Here is a 20,951-nt window from a genome sequence, read left to right as displayed (position 1 = left end):
TTTAGTGTCATGACCATGACCACAAGGCTTGCAATGTCAAATTAAACTATTACCCAAGGTATAAATGCATCCAAACAACCTTTCCTTAACATAAGAATATTGTTCGTGTAACATTCCCAGAATGTTGCTGAAAGGTTTATCTGATAAGAACAAATATGGAGCATTTTATATTGGTTAATTTGAGCATTTATTTCCTTTATGACCTTAAACTAATGTTCCAAGGAACGTTCCAGGAACCAAACATTGTTGGGATTAAAATGTTTATTCATTGTGAGATTGCAGAATTCATTCCATTTAAACACTTGAATTATTAACACTTAAACATTAATAATTTGAAGTCACTTCACAGAAATATGCGTTAAAATCGCCTCTATCAAACAGGAAAAGGAGCTCGCTTCATCGACTGACCATGGCAACTGAGTTATTTCTGTCCTTTTACTGTACCCTGTGGACTTAATGGCAACTACACACCAATAATTCACCGTCGCTAAGCTATAAACAAACGCTCTTGCGTTCAGAAAACGGTGAAGCGTTTAGAATAGATTAGTTCTTGGTGCTCGGCCGCCCTTGGTACCGTTTCCCTCAGGCGTTATTATGCAACGGCAATAATCCTTATAAGGATTATACACTGAACAACTGACACGTGAAAACTGGTATTATGTCTCAGTTGATTGAAAAATCAAAATTGCGGCTTTTTGAACCTTTATTTATTCGGTTTGGTCACATGGCTAAAGGACGGCTGTGTTGAATCATTAGTGGCGGCTGACAGACAGCAGCGAGTCTCTTGATAAACACTGATACCAAAATAGGAGCTCCACATTCTCTAGTCTAGTGTCTGACGCTAAATACAGGGGCCACATGTCTGATCTGACCGAGCACAAGGCACACTGTTGGGGATAACTCTTCTCCAGAGAAGAAAGGACAAGTGTCAATCATTCATTATACGGGTCAGGTAAGCTTTACATAGGAACTAGCTGTTACACAATGTAAAATGCATTCATTTTCATTACCAGTGTTGTTGTGGGTTGGTTCCAAAAACCTACTGTAGTTCAAAACGGGGTTATTAGTTTATTAAATCTAAAACATTTAAAAGATTTTTGTTTAAAATCAAATGCATATTTAAAAACTAATTATTTCAGCTAGTTGAGGCGTCTTTTCTCATTCTCACTTTATGTACAAAAATAACAAACTGAAATGCAGAAAAAAATTCAAATACATAGAAACTATGCTATATAGACATATTATAAAACAGTAAATTTAGAAGAAAAGAAAAAGCTAAATCAAAGTATTACAAAATGTATCTCAATGTTGCTAAATAACACTGGTTCAAAATGGCCTTTAAATAGGATAATTTTAGTGAATTTTGTACTCGAGATTAAAATGTAGATATATAATGTAAAACCTGTTAGGCAATGAACCCAGTAAAAACACACGAGTATACGTTCAGACAAGAGTCAAGTATATAATGAAGTTTGAAATTGAGAAGAGGCTAAAATGGTCTTTTAAAATATGGTAAAATGTTTTTTATATATAAAATTATATTAATGTCATATCAGTGCAAGTTGACACATTCGCTTAAAGTTGTAGTTTTAGACAATTGAATGATTATTATAGGAAAAATAAATGACTGTGCCAAAACAATTTCATATTTTTTATGTTACAATTTACATTTTGCATTCAGCTTTTGTGGGTTGTGTAAAATTGTTCTACTGTTTACATTTTGCTAAAAACACCTAAAATGTTTAATGGCCGGTGAGACAACTTACCCGTATGATACGACAACATACGTCAACATTTGTGAAAATATAGGACCAGGTTTGCGTTAATACAGAAAGTTACCTTCAAAAATAATAATGAGAAATATTTACTGGAATAAAAATAGTGTCTAAAACATGCATCTGGCTTTGTGTTTATCTGTAATCCATTATATCATACATAATATATCATATAATAATATATTATAGTCAAGGACAATAAACAAAACTAGAACTGAGGTGAACTATAAACATTTATTTTCTAAGGTTTGTTTACTAAATTCCTACAACTTCTATGAATTTTCATGGGGGATAATTTAGTAGCGAGTTAATTTTGTTAGGACACTTAAACTCATTTGAAAATCTTCTCTTTCCAGTTGCAATGTCAGGAAAAGCTCAAAGCGGTTACTCCTACGAGTTCTGTGATGCCTCTCACTCCTCCGAGGTGCTGGAAGCTCTTCATGAGTTTCACAGCAGCGGTCTGTTCACGGACGTCACCTTGCAGTCTTCATCCGGACAGCTCTTCTATTGCCACAAGGCTGTCCTATCTGCCCGCAGCTCCTATTTCAAGGTAATGTTCACCTTAGACATGAGAGAACGTTTGAACGACACCATCAACCTGCCTTGCATAAACAGAGAGATTCTGGGACATTTGGTGAGCTACATCTACACTTCAAAGATCAGCATAAGCCAGAACAATGTCCAAAGTCTTCTGGAAGCCGCAGATCTGTTGCAGTTCAACTCGCTCAAGAAAGCCTGCGAGAACTTCTTGATTCGTGTGCTGGATGTTGATAACTGCCTCGGGATGCACTCTTTCGCCGAGCTTCACGTGTGCTGTGATTTGCAGCGCGAGGCTTTGAGGATCATACTGAGTCGCTTTGAAGAACTCACACTTCAGGAGGAGTTCCTAGAGGTGGATTTCCAAAAGCTATTGAAGATATTAGCTACAGAAAACCTCAATGTGTGGAAAGAAGCGACTTTATTGGATGCGGTGGTCAAATGGGTCGTCCATGACACTGCTCCTCGGATAGACCACCTTCAAGAGCTTCTCAACTGCATCCATCTCGACGTGGATGATGCTTGCCTCAAAACTGCTTTGGATCTACGCAGACATTGCTCTGAAAACAAACTGCGATCTTCAATTCTCACCTCCTTAAAGCCGAGCAAAGGTCTCTCACAGAGCTGCAAAAAACTAACGTGCAGCTTATATGTTATTGGTGGATATTACTGGCATCCGTTGTGCGAAGTAAATATGTGGGACCCTGTTTCCAACACGTGGGTTCAGGGCAAAGACATGCCTGATTTTGAAAGAGAGAGTTATAGTGTGGCACTTCTAAGCCCTGATATCTACGTGACTGGAGGATACAGGACACAGACTGTGGATGCTTTAGAGACCGTGTGGATTTATAACACAGACTCGGATGAATGGACAGAAGGATGTCCCATGATCTCTGCCAGATATTACCACTGCTCCGTGGCTTTATGTGGATGCATATACGTCATTGGTGGATATACGGCAGGAGCTCCTACGCAAGAAACTGAATTCTATGATCCCTTGAAGAAGAGATGGTTTCCTGTGGCTGATATGATAGAAGGTATGAGAATTTCAGTTTAATTACACACAGCTGTTGGATTGGTTGTCTAAAAGAGGAGTTCTGAGACCTTTTTAGTGGCGATGATGAAAGTTTTATTTTTTTAGAGATTTCAAAAAATACTTCAGTTAAGAGGCATTAACCAAATCTACCAGATCCAACATGAATGGCAACATCACAACATTTAATTTTAAGCAAAAAGTATATAAAATAGACAAAAAAAAACACTTTGTAAAAAGTCTTGTACAAAGGTACTTAAATGTCGTCATGTCATTTGGAATGACTGATTTGTTACATAATAAAAATCACAAACCATGGTAAAACATTTTAATTGGAAAACAGCCAGAGACTCACCGCGCCTTCAAAAAAAAAAAAAAAGTTTCCAAAAAAGTAAAATACTTGAAAAATGTCTGCACGCTCTACCAAAAATCACAAGCGAGATGAAAGCAATGTAAACAAGTTACTGAACTGTTGAATTAAGTAAATTTCTTTCATCTCACTTGAAAACATTTTAAATTAAACCACAAATTAAAAGTCTAAAAACATCAATTTAAATGTATGGGAAAATATTCAGACATATATATCAGTCATGGCCAAAAATATCAGCACCCTTGGTAAATATGATCAAAGAAGGCTGTGAAAATTAATCTATGTTAATCCTTTTGATCTTTTATTTAAAAAATTCACAAAAATCTAACCTTTCATTGGATAATAAGAATTTAAAATGGGGGGAAATATCATTATGAAATAAATGTTTTTCTCAAATACACATTGGACACAATTATTGGCACCCCTAGAAATTCTTATGAGTAAAATATCTCTGAAGTATATTCCCATTCATATTCATAATTTTGAGCACTCCAGGTTGATTATGAACATGAAATTATCCAGCCATGGCTTCCGGTTTCATAGAAATATAAATAGGAGGGAAAACAAAGCCCAAATTCCCTTAATCATCCATCACAATGAGAAAAACCAAAGAATATATTTCTGATGTGCAGAAAAAGATAATTGAGCTTCACAAATTAGTGAAGTGGCTTTAAGAAAAGAGCTAGAGCAGTGAAAATTCCCATTTCCACCATCAGGGCAATAATTAAGAATTTCCAATCAACAGAAAATGTTACGAAACTGCCTGGAAGAGGACGTGTGTCTATATCGTCCTAATGCACGGTGAGGAGGAGAGTTTGAGTGGCTAAAGACTCTCCAAGGACCACAGCTGGAGAACTGCAGAAAATAGTTGAGTCTCGGGGTCAGAAAACCTTAAAAAAAAATTGTCAAACAGCATCTACATCACCACATGTTGTTTGAGAGGGTTTCAAGAAAAGTTCTCCTCACTCATCCAAAAACAAACTCAAGCATATTCAGTTATCAGACACGACTGGAACTTCAAATGGGACTGGCTTCTATGGTCAGATGAAACTAAAAAATGAGCTTTTTAGCAGCAAACACTCAAGATGGGTTTGGTGAACGCAGGGATAAAAAGTACCCCATGTGTACAATGAAATATACTGCTGTATTTTTGATGTTGTGGGCCTATATTTCTGCTGGAGGTCCTGGACATCTTGTTTAGACACATGGCAACATGGATTCTATCAAATACCAACAGATAAAAATCAATAAGTGACTGACTCTGTTAGAAATCTTATAATGGGCCATGTTTGGATCTTCCAACTGTGCAATAATCCAAACACAAAAATGGGTCACTGGGCACAAAACCAAGCTTCTGCTGGCCATTTCAGTCCTCTGACCTGAACCCTGTAGAAAATGAGTGAGGTGAACTGAAGAGAAGAAGCACCAACATGGATCTGTGAATCTAAAGGGTCTGGAGTGATTCTGGATGAAGGAATGGTCTCTGATCTCTTGTCAGTTGTTCTCTAACCTCATCAGGCATTATAGGAGAAAATTTAGAGCTGTTAAACTGACAAATATAGGTTTAAAAAAATACTGAATAAACGGGTGCCATTAATTGTGGCCAATGTGTATTAGGGAAAAACATTTATTTCATAATATTTTCCCCATTTTAAATTCTTATTAGATTTGTGAATTTTTAAAATAAAAGATCAAAAGGATTAACAATGCAGATTAATTCTCACAGCCGCCTTTGATCATATTTACCAAGGGTGCCAATATTTTTGGCCATGACTGTATATATAAAGTACTGTTCAGAAGTTTGAGTTCAGTGATATTTTAAATAAAAAACAAAGGCATTTACATTTACAATATACACACACACACACACACACACACATATATATATATATATATATATATATATATATATCTATCAAATAAATTATCTTGAATTTTATATTCATCAAAGAATCCTAAAAATGTATCATGGTTTCCACAAATGTAGCAAAGCAGTAAATCAGCAGCAAATCATCATATTAGAATGATTTCTGAAGGATCATGTGACGCTGAAGACTGGAGTAATGATGCTGAAAATTCAGCTTTGCATCACAGGAATAAATTACATTTTAAAATGTATTCAAATAGAAAACAGTGATTTAAAATTGTATTTATTTTTCAAATTAAATGTATTAATGTAGCCATGATGAGAATAATACTTTTTTCAGAATTAAAATCTAATACGTAGTGCAGTTCTTCACCAGGATTTCAGCTTTTTAAAAAATGTTAGAAAAACTTACATATAAGAAACTTAAATATCATAAATATTCTGTTTTGACTTTAAAGGTGTGGGAAATGCAACCGCTTGTGTAGTGAATGACAGAGTCTATGTAACCGGAGGGCATTATGGGTACAGAGGAACCTGCAGTTACGAGAAGATTCAGACTTACCGGCCAGATATCAATGAGTGGAGCATCACAACGATATGTCCACATCCTGGTGAGCCACCTACATTTTGTGTAAGCTTAGCTAAACGGTTCAGATCTTTAGGCTACAGCCACCATAGGTTGGTTGCTGCCTTCTACGTCAGCATCCTAACAGAAATGAGCCCATCTGGATTTAATCATCTCTTGACTCTTTACTTTCAGAGTACGGCCTTTGCTCAGTCTCCTTGAACAATAAGCTTTATCTGGTCGGTGGTCAGACCACCATCACAGACTCTTACGATCCCGAGCGAGATGAGTGGAGACAGATGTGTGCGATGAAGGAGAGAAGGATGGAGTGCGGATCTGCTGTTATAAACGGGTGCATCTATGTAGCAGGTGGGTATTCATACTCTAAAGGGGCGTATCTGCAGAGTATAGAGAGGTACGACCCTGAGATCGACTGCTGGGAGATTGTAGGAAACCTCCCATCGGCTGCACGCTCTCACGGCTGCGTTTGTGTGTTCAGCGTGTGAAATCACAGCACAATCACTGTCTGTGGAGCCACTTCCAGTGGGGTCTAAAAATCTGAGACCACTTTTATCTATTTAAACATCGAAATGAAGTGTTAGAGCAAATGTTTTAAAGTGAATCGGCAATACTTCAGATTTGGCACTAATTCAGGGTTCCTACATATTTTCCATTTAAAAATGCCATACTTTTCCGGTATGGATTTTTTTTTCCAGACCATAATTAACATTTGATAAACCTATTTAAAATCCAGCTGTTATTATTTAGCCAAATAATGGAATATTGTAGCCATGTAGACTTTTAAAAAAAAACCTGAAATTCTAAAATACAGGACTATTTTAACACATTTTCACACCGACTGCAAACCTGTGGAATATTTCAAATTCGTATCACAAGTTAAAATAAATACAAAATAGTAATAGTGTCTCTAAATAATGTCACTGATTACTTTATTTAAATGTAAAAAATAATACTGTCTTTAAAATATTATCGTCATGAAATGTATGAGAATATATTATTTTCGAAATAATAGCAAATGTATGCCATCCAGTATAATATATTTATCACTCCCATTCACATCCTCATCCATAATGTATTCATCCACATAACATTATTTTAGGTTATTTTCAGCATTATCTGTAAATACTTACAAAGTGAAAAATCCACTGTCATATTTACTAAAGTTATGGCTGCACAGACTGCCGCTCCAAATGATGAAAAATATGACTATTTTTGGAAATTATAAATTTTTTAGAAAACAGAAAAAAATATGGAAACAGATATTTTTCCATACTTATCCAGACTTGGAAATGACTAAAACTCCTGCAAATTTGTTACATGAATCATGTTACTCTTTGTATAGATGGTCAGATGTTTGTCCACTGAAGCTCAAGATGCTCTTTGGTGATGATCTCAAATCATGCTGGAGAACATGGGCATCAGGTTTTGTTCACATCAGCTCCAAAAGGGAGACAGACCAATAAGAATTCTTCATTTTCAATTCAATTGATCACTTGAATTGTTATCCTGAAAATCTCAGACTTTTGGGCCTCGCTATATAATTCTAAACTGGTGAGTGTGATGTCGAAATGATATTATATTTGTTCAACACATGTCACTGATAATGTGTGAGACACAGTTTGTATGTTATCTGTGCTGGAAGATAAAGGGCTGTTTCCAAATAACAGATTACAGCACTTCACTATTTGCACAGTACCTTTTTGTAGACTGTAATGTTTTGCAGCAAAAAAAAAACAAATCTGTTTTGGTGTTTTAAATCAAGAAATGTATTTATTATTTATATTTATTTGGATGATTCTGTATTTGTAAGACAGTTGTGATCCTAGGATTTTACTATAAATATGTGGTGTAATTTATTGTTTTTGTGATGTTTTATTAACCATGTATGCAGCCAAAAATATGAAAAGCACAAATTTAAATAAAGTTCCAACAAGCGTGTTTGTAAATCCTACATAGACTGGTATTTCTGTGGTATCCACCCGAAATGATGCAGTATGGTCATTTATAAAATTTATTATGAAGAACAGTGTATTTTTAGATGATACATCTATAAAAAAACATAAAATTTTGCAAAGCAACACAAACTCCTTTTTGCTATGTCGGAGTAAATCGAATGAAGTCCACTTGAATATCAACCTAAAATAATAAGATAGAAAAAAAACCTTACTAGTTTGTCTTTGTAAAGTCTGAGAAAATGTGTCTACATGTGTCCAGTGCAATATTGTTGTGGCAAAACATTGACTTACCGACTTCTTTTTGTGGAACTTGTAAGATGCTGGCAGGTCATATCTGAGCTCTGTGAAGGGATAACACCAGATGAGGATAAATACCATCATATTATAACGTGCTATAAAGCTTATTACAGCTTACAGGGTTCTGCATAAGATCCTTTATGCTCTTGGTGTTCAGACTATAAAACATAAACCACCGTTTAAAAGTTTTGTATAATGTTTTTGAAGGAAAGATTAAATAAAAACGACTGAGTTTTTCAGAAAACGGTCGGTTCTTTTCAAAGATACATTCATATAAAAACACATGCGGTGCATTTTTTTGAAACGTGCAATGCTCATGTTTCAACGAAGTATAAGTCTTTTGGAAAATGTAGGTATTTGTGCCGGTCAGTTTTGATATAGTGACGGGCCGACACAAATAACTGTTTAATAACAAATAATTTATGAGAAACACTTGGACACTTCTATAAGTATGGCCATATAAGTGATCAAATAAAACTAAACAAATGATTTAAAAGTTTAACATTACTTTATCAAAGTAGGAAATATAATTAGTGCTCTTGAGATATGAAATGGAGGCGGGCCCAGGCCCGGAATTTGACAAGCACTGTCATAGAGGCAGCATATATTTGATAAAAATATATAATAAAACAGAAATATAGTAAAATAGTATTACAGTTTAAAATAACTGTTTTCTATTTGAATATTTTTTTTAAAATGTAATTTATTTCTGTGATGCAAAGTTTAATTTTTAACATCATTACTCCAGTCTTCAGTGTCTCAAAATATTATATATATTCAAAACAATTATTCTTAATATGCTGATTTGCTGCTCAGGAAAAATGCATTATCATCAATGCAGGAAACAGTTTTTTCAGGATTCTCTGATCAATAAAAACCTTTTAACATTATAAATGTATTTATTGTTACTTTTGACCAATTTAATGTGTCTTTTGAACTACAGTGTATGTTTATAGATTCATTAAATATTACCTGCAATGACTTCCATTTTCACTTTCCAGTCATTTGCTTTCTTCTCAATGTGCTGCATGAAAATGCAATACAATTGTAAGTTTTTCTTATATATATATATATATATATATAGCGGTGGAATGATGACGTAATATGGCAACTTACATCTCGCGTTGAGGTCTTGTGAAGGGAATACACTGCTGTACTTGCCATGGAAATCGCTGTCTGCAGGAACTGCATGTCAATACCTAAAATGTAAGATATGTATACAGTAACGTGAATCAAAATTAACCAATGGAATATGGGAAGCCTGTTCGACAACAGGTATTATTTTGGCAGTTTTGCAAATGCATCAGATTATGTCAACATCAATGTTGACTTTAAGATGACTCTTACCCTGATTGTGCTTCGTGCCAAATGGCGGGTTCATGATGACCGTGTCAAACTTCTTGGCGTAAGAGGATCCAATAGAGCAAACATCACACTGGACCATATCAATGTTTGACAGTTCAAAATCCTCAACATTTCCTTTGAATATGTCCAAGGCGTCTTCATCAATGTCAAATCCGACACACAGTCTTAAGAGGAAAGATTACAATGATGCTGATTCATATATTTTAGAAACGAGTAATTCTATGCCACGGATGGAAAGATGGAGTTGGTCTTACCCAGCATCAAGCACTGCAGCTCCTACAGACAGCACCCCACATCCACAGCCCAAGTCTGCAACTACTTTATTCTGTATGTCATCAAAAGTGTTGTGGATGGTGTACAACATACAGCCTACAGTGAGAGAGAACACAGAGAACAACTGGATGGTGTCTTATGCCAATAGAGTATATTAAAACAAATCAAGGCCATCTGTCCCAGACAAAAGACAACCAATGTACAATAATATTATGAATTAAATATTCATACACTGTCTCTAAAATGTATAATGCCTACTATTTTTAAAGTAGCATGTGAAACAGTATGCATTATGCAGTGATAAAAAGTTTTCACATTTTCACATGACCTCATTTTGTGCATATTTAATTCCGCGAGTGGCTACAGTGAACCAAAATATAAAGATGAAAACTTTTTCTCTCAAAAATCTACTTTATTTCTTGTACTTTTGAGTTCGTTTCAGAATTGCGAGTTTACAACAATTATGACTTTATTTTGCGCAATTGCAAGTTAAATATGCAAAGTGAGCGAACTCAAAAATTAAAGTCGAAATTGTGAGAAATAAGGTCAAGATTTTGTTGTAAATGTGCAATTCTGAGAAAAAGGTTAGAATTGTGAAATGTATATTTTTTATATAAACTCAGAATTGTTATAACTTCACAATTCTGTGAAAAACACGTCTGAATTGAGATGAACACGCAACAAAGTCAGAATTGCGAGGTTTTTTTTTATTCAAAATTGTGAGATAGAAAATCAGAACTGCGAGAAATTAAGAGATTAATTGAGAGATAAAAAATCACAATTCATTTTTTTTTTTTTTTCTGTGGCAGAAACAGACTTCCAGTTGTAATTTTGCATAAAACAGTTTCTATTGTTAACACAATTTTATTAAAACTTCTTAAACCTCTTAAAAAAACGAGCAAAGAAAATATAGTTACTGATAGTTATTTGTGACCCCGGACCACAAAACCAGTCATAAGGGTCAAAGTTTGGAGATTTATACATCATCTGAAAGCTGAATAAATAAGCTTTCCATTGTTGTATGGTTTGTTATGATAAAACAATATTTGGCCTGTTTGAACATCTGGAATCTGAGGGTGCAAAAAAATCAGAATATTGAGAAAAGTTGTCCAAATTAAGTTCTTAGCAATGCGTATTACTAATCAAAAATTAAGTTTTGATATATTTACAGTAGGAAACTGACAACTTAATATCCTAATGATTTTTGTCATAAAAGAAAAATTTATCATTTTGACCCATACAATGTATTTTTGGCTATTGCTTCAAATATACCCCAAATATACTCCAGGGTCACAAGTAACCTAACGCTGCATTATGCATATTATGCAAACTGCGCACAGTATATACTACAGGAATCGTAAGAACAGTATACAAGTATGCTAATGCTAATGCTAATACATAAACCGACCGCATCCAGAAATTCTCAGGTCTATAAAACCACTATATAATGCTCACCCGCTATATGCGGACTGGTGGGGTACTGCTCCAGGAGTATTTTGGGCTCCTCAAATCCATCCACCTGTTGAAGACAGCTTTCTAGCTCTTTGAGCTTCATATCTACATCAGATGATCAATGAATCCTGCTCATATCAGTCTGTGTTTCTGTAGATCATAGAGATGTTGTCACGATCGATCTTGAGACTTCTAGTGATATAGTGACTTCCTTCAAGTAGAAAATATGCATTGGATCAAATATGAAAACATGTAGTGCACTTGCATGTGTTTTCTTCTTCTTCTTCTTCTACTTCTGCAAGCTGATCTTGCCAGCTGAGGGTGTTAGCGCCATCTGCTGGCTGATTACTGCCATGGCACACAGTCATCATTAAAAAATCATGAACAAATGGCAATGAATATATATATATATATATATATTAGCCTAAATAAAAAGGCCTAGTAAAACACACACACACACACACACACACACACAAAGAAGAAAAAAGTGTTTTGTTGTTGCTACTACTAACCATGCCTGAAATGACTCCTTATTCCCTTTGTAGTTCACTTTAATAATGTAGTTCAGCACAAATTCTAACATTTTCTGGAATAGCCTATAATAAAAACAAATATCAGCAACACATTCTGCAATGCTTTGTGCTGTTAGTTAGGTTGTGTGAATTGAAAACACTCCATCCTTTCATAAAATTACAGAAACTGGATCCAGTTACAATTATTATCAGCTTAACATATTTCGAGTTGACATCCTCATGTGAACAGCTGCTAACTGTTCCCTTTAAAAATACCCTATTCATGCAAGTGTCTTATGCAAGTGACATTTCCTTTTCTTTTTTTTAATAAAATCTTACAAAAATCAGGAAATTATATATGAACACACCCTTGTGTAAAAATATTTCAGATTAATATATTTTCAATTTAAAGAATAGAATTTAATAAAACTTTTGCACATTCTTTAGTTGCATATGAAGTTATAAGCGTAACTTTATTTGGCATGTCTGTGCCCTGTGAAGGAGGAAACCAGGATGCCTCACTTCTTCTCTCTGTAATATCTCCTGTTTTGTCAGAGAAGTGGAGACATTGGTGAAATCATGACAGACGTTAATGCACAAGTGTGAGAAACTATTTTATTTTTCTCTGAAGCAACTTTATTTGCACCTGTGAAGCAGAATCAACACACAATAATGAGCTTTTTACATTTTCAGAGTAAAAGTAAAATAACATGCCCTGAAACAAATGGAGGCAACAACTAAAATTTGAGTCAGTAAGTTTTTTATTAAAGAAATTAATGCATTAGATTGATCAAAGGTGACAGCAAAAACACAAAAAAAATTATATTTCAAATAAATTTTGTTTTTTCTGAACTAAATGGTGTAGAAATACACAGACCAAATTGAGGAACTAAACTAGAAAAGCTGAACAGATAAAAGATGATGTGGAGGTGAAGTGTCAAAGGTCCGAGAAGGGTCATGGTTCTCGTGCTGTGGCTGGGAATACAAAGACCACTGATGGGTAGAGGGTTTGGTGAGCAAGATCTAAAAACTCACTGGTGTGGCCCTTGAGGGATCAAAGCCCCTGGTTGAGGAGAAGGAGATGGACTGATCAACATTTGCCTATTGCTGCTAAAGCTATTGACAGTTCCCACTCGATATTTCGACATTGTGTCTCTCCCCAACAGGCCTTTCTTAAAGAGAGGCGTCAGGAGCTGGTTATTCAGAATAAAGACATACAGTATAGGGTTTATTGCACAGCCATTGCCTGTGTGACGTGCGAGGCTACTTCTATGCTGTCCCTCAGATGATTTCTTTGCGTTATAAGCCTCCCGCATGCTATTTTTGCAATGGCTTTTATGTAACCCTATATTATGGGGACATTTAGCAAAAAAATGACAATATCCAAAATCCTTGTCCTTGTGGGGGCATTTTTTGGTCCCCATGAGGAACCAAGCTTACAAATCGTACAGAATTACATTTTTTGAACATCCAAAAATGCAGAAAGTTTCCTTTGAGGAGTAGATTTAGGTGTATGGTTAGAGGATAGAAAATACAGTTTGTACAGCAGAAAAAGCATTACGCCCGATCGTCCTCATAAAACATGGAATCCCAATGTGTGTGTGTGTGTGTGTGTATCTTTGGAAAGATAATTGTTATTCTTACACGGGAATCAATAAGTCTATTATTAAAATCTGTTGACAAGAGGAAACACAAGAAGTGCACTTTCTTGAACTTTCACCATATAATGCAGCAATTGTTGCTAAAGTCTAACCACCTTCTTTTAGACTATTTTTGACTTAATACAGAGTGAGAAACCACGTCCTGGAACCTTCTGGGCAGTGGCGCCTCCAGGATTTTTTTTATAGGGTGGCACAATACAAAAAAGTGTTGCATGCCTAAATCTAATGGCAGACCATTTTTGGTGTTACTATTCATTCTGGGAACATAAAAAGTTATAGGCTTCAAAACTTCAGTAGGCTATTACTATTTTCTGTATAGAGCAAAATAGAAAAAAAGTCGCTCTGCAATTCAACTGCAAGTACCCTCATGTTTATTTGGAGTGTAAATTAATTTCAGATGAGAGTAAAAGTAAACAAGAAGCATAGATGTTTAACCCACTTCATCAAAACAAGTAAATGAAGCCCTAAGTGTTCTCAGAATTTACAGACCTTTTGCTGAAGAAGGTGGATATGTCGACTGCCTTCCTCTTCATTTCGATTATTTATCATAAACCCTACATTTGTGTGGAAATATGCTGCTGTCAGTGCTTAATTTACATATTTTCTGTTTCTGTTGTCAGACAAAACAAAAACTGTTCTACATATGTGACTTTAAGAGCTAAAGAATGCATGAAATGTTGCAATAATTTACAGATCAACTGATGGAGTAACAGGGCTCTACGCTTACTTTTCTTTTTAGGAGCACGGTCAAAAATTTAGGAGCACCTTCTAATCAATAATTAAAAATTCTGATCAAAAATTAACCTTCCAATTACGAGGTGATATGTGACTCCTTAAAGTGATTTACAGGGAATTTAGTTTTTACCTTTGTAATGGCATTTTTCTAACTTTATTAAAAGTATATCATTTTTTATTTATCAATTCAAAAATGTATAAGCTTTTTAACATTTCGAATTAAAAAGTAGAATAAGAATAAGTTATCAATCAAATGAAATCAGTATTTAAGGAATACATTTTAACTACAGAGCTGGCACAGAACAGCACACAAGTGGCTTGCAGGTGTATTTTCAGACGTTTAATGAGGCTGAGAGTGCAATTGAATTCATAAATTCATCTTGAGGTTAATGTTTGAAATATAAAATTTTGAATATAGAAATATTAAATGATTTAAATGAGGAAATATACTTTACAAATTAAACTAAAACTGCCAGAAGGTGGCAGCAAGTCACTGATTTTATCACTGAATCATTCATTTATTTGATTCGTTTGATCGGCTGATTCATTCAGGAACGAAGTACGTCTTTATGAATCATTGACTCACTAGATTCGTTCATAAACGAAACACTGCTGTGCTTGAATGGAGATGTGCAGACGCTCAGCTGTTACTTTGTCGAAACTATTTAGAGCAGATATATAGAGCAAAATAAGGCAATATTGTTGTAGTCAGACAATTTACGTCACTTTAATTTTAACTTCTTGTTAATGAACTATTGTATTAAACCTCCCATAAGCATTAAGGGACCCCCCATAACACCCACAAAATATAGGCCTACTTGGGGGGGGGGGGGGGTCCCCTGGGTCCCCTGCCTGGGTCCCCTGGATTTTCAACAACACTATAATACTTGAAACATGAAACTAGTGAAAATGAAAAAAGATTTGATTGCTGTATTATATTTAGACCTGCTTATGTTACATCCTATTTCATTTTGACGCGTATTTACAGCGTTGCTTATCATAACCGATCACACACGATTCTGTTGAGTTTAGGAATGCAGTGGCCAATCAGAGGCGGTCAGATTAAGAAAAAGATGCATTTAGAATGCTCCCAGAAATCAAGACATGGGGGCAGAAAATGTGTATATTTATATAATTTCATATAGATAATCAATATCACACGGAGTGCCATTTTTCCACAAAAATCACAAATGTGATATTGATTTTATTCAACAGTTCAATAAAGAAGAAGTTGATATTAACAGACTTATTTTTTAATATTTTTGCTCTATTTAGCCGACAAAAATGGTTCCAAACAAAGCCACAGTGCTGTTTTGTGTCTCTGAGCAACAGCTGTATTGTTCCTGAATGAATCAACCGTTTAAATGATTCGGTTCAGTCGCAATGACTCGCTTATTAACAGTGAGTTGCTTTAATTTCACATTTAAAGTACCTTTTTTTTTTTTTTTTTTTTTTCTCAAATATCAGTACTCAACGTTTTAGGATTAAAATATCAAAACATTATTTATGCATTTGTAACTGCAGGTTAAATGCATTCATATCCTTCATTAAACAGTGTGTAAATGCATCTAAATGCAGCTTCTGTGTTTCCTTTGCATTGAAAAGATTAATTTTGTTGAAAATGATTTTATTTTACAGCCCCAAATATCTTATTACTCTATTTGACTTTATTGATATTGCAAAATATAATGCACACTTCTAAAAAAAAGGCTTTATAAAGGTAAAAATGTCCATAAAGGGTAAAAATCAAGGTAAACTTGTTGGAAAAGATTAATTTCTGTCACTGCTGTGAACTGACCACTCAGAATATGAAGAATATCAAAAACTTTAGGAGTCAGCTGTCCAAGGCAGTCCTGCAGCACAACACACTCAGCAAAATATTGTCTCGAGATATGATTTTTTGTCTATATCGCACACCCTTAGGCTAGATATTTAATTCTTCTTTGCTTAGTGATTGTTTGGTGCACATAATCAATTCACAGATCATCCTAAAATAAGCTTTTATCTTAGAATTAGGTTTTCTCAACGATAATGAGGACAAGGCAAAAAAATATGAATTATTTTATAAGGTTTTATTTATTTTATTTTATTTATTTTTGAAGGGGGCGTGGGGGGGGGGGGGGGGGGGGGGGGGTCAGGTTAGGGGGATGCTTTAATTCTCACACACAGAAATAGGCACATAGGTTAATAGGTTAAAATGAGGTTAACACTAATAATGAGGATAAATCTGAGATTACGGGATGGACACAGCATTAAGAATTAGAGAAGAGTTTGTTCATGCAAAAAGACAGAAGTGAACTGTATTGTTTCAAAAGCCCCTTTTCCTGTTTCCATTTCTCAAGACTTTAACTATGCAAACCAGATCGATGAATGACGTGCACATAGACAGGTGCAATTTTATCTTGGTTAACACCTAGTCAAAATAGCCATTAAAATTAATTCAACAATTTTTAAAAAATATAATTTAGAATATAAAACCTAATACCACTTTTACAGTTTACCCATATTTTGCATATATCTGTTTGTGCATGATGTTGTAATGTTTTTTAGGCTTGTGCTCTTTGAAGGAGGAAAACAGGTTGCTTCACTTCTCTCTGTTTTTTGTCTTTTTGTTTTTTGTGGAGAGGAAGTGGAGACATTAGTGAAATCATGTCATTGCCTGACCTAGAGCAGACTGTTTACTCAAACAAGTGTGAGTTTAATGTACAAGTGTGAGAGACATATTTTTCTGAAGCAACTTTATTTACACACATGAAGCCAAAACATAATTTGCTTTTTACATTATTTTAGAATAAGAACAAAAAATAGCAAGTCCTGAAACAAGCAACTAATAAAACTTTTCAAATGTTTGTGGTCAATAAGATATAAAAAATAAGATATTTTTTGATAATAAGAAATCTGCAAATCAGCATATTAGAATGATTTCTGAAGCATCATGTGACACTGAAGACTGGAGTAATGATGCTGGAAATTCTTTGCATCACATGAATAAATTACATTTTTAAACAGTAACTTTTAAAAAAAAAATTATAATATTGAACAATATTAATATTTTACTGTATTTTGATCAAATAAGCAGCCTTGGTGAGCAAACGAGATTTTTACCAACCAACCAAAATTACTAATTTCCTGAATCCTCTGCAGAGTGTTTTTTACAGATCATTTTGATATGGACACAAGCGTGGTGTGCTGCCTCAAGCCACAGAAAACCCTTTCAAAGATCATTATCATCTGAAAAAAAGCTACAGAAAGTCAACCATACACAAACACACTCTTATCTATACTTTTAAATCTATAATTCTATAAAAACAGAATTTAGTTTATGTGGAAACAATTTTCTTAAAGGAACAGTTCATTTAAAAATGACAATTCTGTAATTACTGACAACCTCAATACTGTATTTTTACGACAGGGATGAGATAGTAACGAGATAGCATTTCTGGCTAAACTATTTCTTTAACAGTATAGCCAAGAATATGTATAATTTTAATATTATAAGAGGATAACAGTTGACTACAGAGTCACTGACATTTGCCTAGTGCTTCCAGAGCTATAAACAGATCCCACTCGATATTTCGACATTGTGTCTCTCCCCAACAGGCCTTTCTTGAAGAGAGACATCAGGAGCTGGTTGCGGAATTTCTTTCCAATGAAGGCATACAAAATGGGGTTTATTGCACAGTGGGCAAAAGCCATTGCCTGTGTGACGTGCGAGGCCAAGTCTATGCTGTCCCTCAGCTCACACGTTTCCATCACCTGGCCGCCTCGCATCAGGGTGTCTATGAACTCTAGGATATTATTGGGCAGCCAGCAGATGATAAAAGCCAGCACGACACACAGGATGACCCGCATGGCCTTCTGCTTTTGGCTGTTGCGTGTGCGGCAAAGCGTGCACATGGTGAAACCGTAGCAGAACATCATGATGGCTAATGGCAGGAAGAATCCCAAAGTGTGATGGAGAATCCGCAAACCCATCCTCCAGCTGTCCATGGTTTCTGCGGTCAAATTGTCATGGCATACATACTCCTCCGTATATCCAGACATAAAGGCCTCACGATTCACCATAACAGGCAGGGACAACAAAAAGGCACATAGCCACACCACCGCACACACTATACCGACCAGATGGCGTTTTTGGGTGAGGAATTGGGTTGCTTTCACGATGGCCAGGTAGCGATCAACACTAATGCAAGCCAGCAGGAAGACGCAGCAGTAAAATGTGGCTTCCTCTAAGCCTGAAATCAGTTTGCACATAAATGTGCCGAACATCCAGTGGCTGGCGTGATGGTAAGCAGCCCAGAATGGGAGAGTCAAGGCAAAGAACAGGTCGGCGATGGCCAAGTGCATCAGGTAAACGTCTGTAGAAGTCCTGCTGTTCTCCATACATCTCACCACGAAGATCACCACTGTGTTGCCCGTCAAGCTCAGACAGAAGACTATGACATAAACTACGACTAAAACCGTGCTGTTCATATACTGCATGCTGTCTGGGCAGATAGTCACCAAATCATAATCTGGAGTAGCAGTTTCCATGTTTAAGATGTTTGACTGCCAACTGTGGGGGACAACTTTATTAGAGCCAGCATGTTTAGATATAAATCATTCAAATGATTCATTATCAGTCAAAAGTTTGGACATTCTGTACAATATGTAATTTATGAAATAAATAAATATACTCACATATTCTGTGTTATGTTATAGTTTTAATGACTCTCTTAACTCTGAACAGCTGCTTATACCCAAAGTAAGCTTATTTCACATTGCAAAAAAAATGGTTTCAATTTGAAAAAGCTGCTTTAAAATTCTTAAATTTAGTTCAAATAATATGTTACGTTGCTCTAAATGACAACTTGGATATTTGAGTTGTCTAAGGTTCATGTTTAAGGCAACATGAACATTTATTGTTTAGTTGAAACAACCATTTTTTTAAAGGTTAATTTAATGAATTTTGTGCTATGAAAATTTACTTTTGTCTTTTTAGAGCTGCTTTACATCTGAAATGATGCATGTTTTATAATTGAATATGTACAACATAAGTTATTTTCTTGTTTATTGCAGTGAATCTGCTTATGCATACATAAAAGTGCAAAAATAATAATAAAGAAATAAGTTGATATGTCTTAAATTTTGACTGGTCTTAAATGCATAAATCAAAACGTATACTTAATTCAGTGAAACATTTCACATTAAGTCATAATGGCTAATCCATTAATCTTTAATTAAAAGTTGAACAAACTGTCAATATACGTATAGAGCAAAAGTGTATTCTCTTACCGTCGTATTTTCTGTGATTTTATTGATTTATTGCTCAGGTCTGGCAGTCTGAGATTTAGGGACCATTCAGTGAAAAATTACTAGATACTAACTGTTAATTTTCTGAGAATGGCTGGTTTGATAACAACTGATTATTACTAGGCTAACCATCCCTTTCCTTCCTGTATGAATAATCCAAAAATTACGTAGAGCAGAGATATCATCAGCACCTTGGTTTCACAAGAGAGTTAACCAAAAACAACAGTAAACTTATTCAGGCCCAGCTGCCTCCTCACTCAAGATGAATATGAAAATAGATTTTAATAATGAAATAAAATAGTCTATTTAAAAAAATCAATTGTCAAGTACATAGGATCTCTAGCATTAATATTAGGCTACTACAGCAAAAACTTATTTATGAACAGTCTGATTCACAAAGGCATATTTTGGCACTCTTGACACAAACATCCTGCACCACAAAGAATGTACTTCCATAAGCTAATGGTATATGTTTTTTCATGTTTAGAGGGTGGATCGTAGTTGGTTGAATATTTCACTGTATTGTTCTTGTTTGTCACCGGTGGCTGTTCTAACATACCATAAAATTATCTGTTAAATGGGTCGCAGTGAGTGTGTGTTACATGTTAGTGAAGCAGTCACAATGAGCATGTTTTATAGTAAAGCAGATACAATTACTTTTGGTGGTGTCACTTGTCTGTATTCATGGTAAAACTGCTGAAATTGTGTAGGCCTATCTAAGACATATTAATATGTGGTGGTCTAAAATGTGTTTCTTGGATATAAAAACTGAGTCGAATTTTCAAATATGTTGGTCTATACAATTTTTTTTTGTTTTATGTAATATTATTTAGAAGCTATGCTTTCCTGTAGCTCAAATAGTAGAGCATGGCGCTAGCAACGCCAAGGTCATGGGTTTGATTCCCAGGGAAAGCAAGAGCTGATAAAATGTAAAAACTGTAACTTGAATGCAATGTAAGTCGCTTTGGATAAAAGCGTCTGCTAAATGCATAAATGTAAATTATTACTCTGCCATCTCAATTCACACAGAATGCATATTTCCATTCAACTTCAATACTTTTCCACAGTTTTTCAATGTAAACGCGATGCTAGATGGATGTCTTTAAACGTTGCGCTCGAGTCTCACATCCTTGCCCATGACATTGCATTCTACAACTTTGCACTCAAGTTAAAGTGATAGTTCACCTAAAAATGTAAATTACCCTATGATTTACTCACTCTCAAGTCACCTTAGGTTTATA

General features: G+C 35.0%; 3 protein-coding genes across 3 annotated transcripts; 1 reads left to right on the top strand and 2 right to left on the bottom strand.

Moving 5' to 3' along the window:
- The first annotated feature begins 607 nt into the window (after window positions 1-607).
- On the top strand, window positions 608-8,118 carry LOC306876672 (kelch-like protein 23). The gene is made up of 4 exons (XM_079428015.1): window positions 608-952; window positions 2,132-3,349; window positions 6,041-6,193; window positions 6,343-8,118. Exons 2-4 carry the CDS (start codon window positions 2,137-2,139, stop codon window positions 6,651-6,653), a joined length of 1,677 nt encoding a protein of 558 aa, XP_079284141.1. The 5' UTR covers window positions 608-952; window positions 2,132-2,136; the 3' UTR covers window positions 6,654-8,118.
- On the bottom strand, window positions 7,915-11,809 carry mettl5 (methyltransferase 5, N6-adenosine). Its single transcript, XM_079428016.1, has 8 exons — window positions 11,776-11,809; window positions 11,514-11,660; window positions 10,040-10,154; window positions 9,768-9,949; window positions 9,537-9,619; window positions 9,393-9,444; window positions 8,415-8,464; window positions 7,915-8,304 (listed from the first exon to the last, which is right to left on the bottom strand). Exons 2-8 carry the CDS (start codon window positions 11,611-11,613, stop codon window positions 8,263-8,265), a joined length of 624 nt encoding a protein of 207 aa, XP_079284142.1. The 5' UTR covers window positions 11,614-11,660; window positions 11,776-11,809; the 3' UTR covers window positions 7,915-8,262.
- Window positions 11,810-17,146: 5,337 nt separating this feature from the next.
- Window positions 17,147-19,800, bottom strand: LOC306876967 (C-X-C chemokine receptor type 1-like). The gene is made up of 2 exons (XM_079428454.1): window positions 19,693-19,800; window positions 17,147-18,973 (listed from the first exon to the last, which is right to left on the bottom strand). The coding sequence occupies exon 2, from the start codon at window positions 18,949-18,951 to the stop codon at window positions 17,932-17,934; it is 1,020 nt and encodes a 339-aa protein (XP_079284580.1). The 5' UTR covers window positions 18,952-18,973; window positions 19,693-19,800; the 3' UTR covers window positions 17,147-17,931.
- Between the last annotated feature and the right edge of the window lie 1,151 nt (window positions 19,801-20,951).

This window comes from Barbus barbus (genome assembly GCF_936440315.1).
Source record: "Barbus barbus genome assembly, chromosome: 11".
NCBI lineage: Eukaryota > Metazoa > Chordata > Actinopteri > Cypriniformes > Cyprinidae > Barbus > Barbus barbus.
This window is presented reverse-complemented; position numbering and strand designations above follow the sequence as displayed.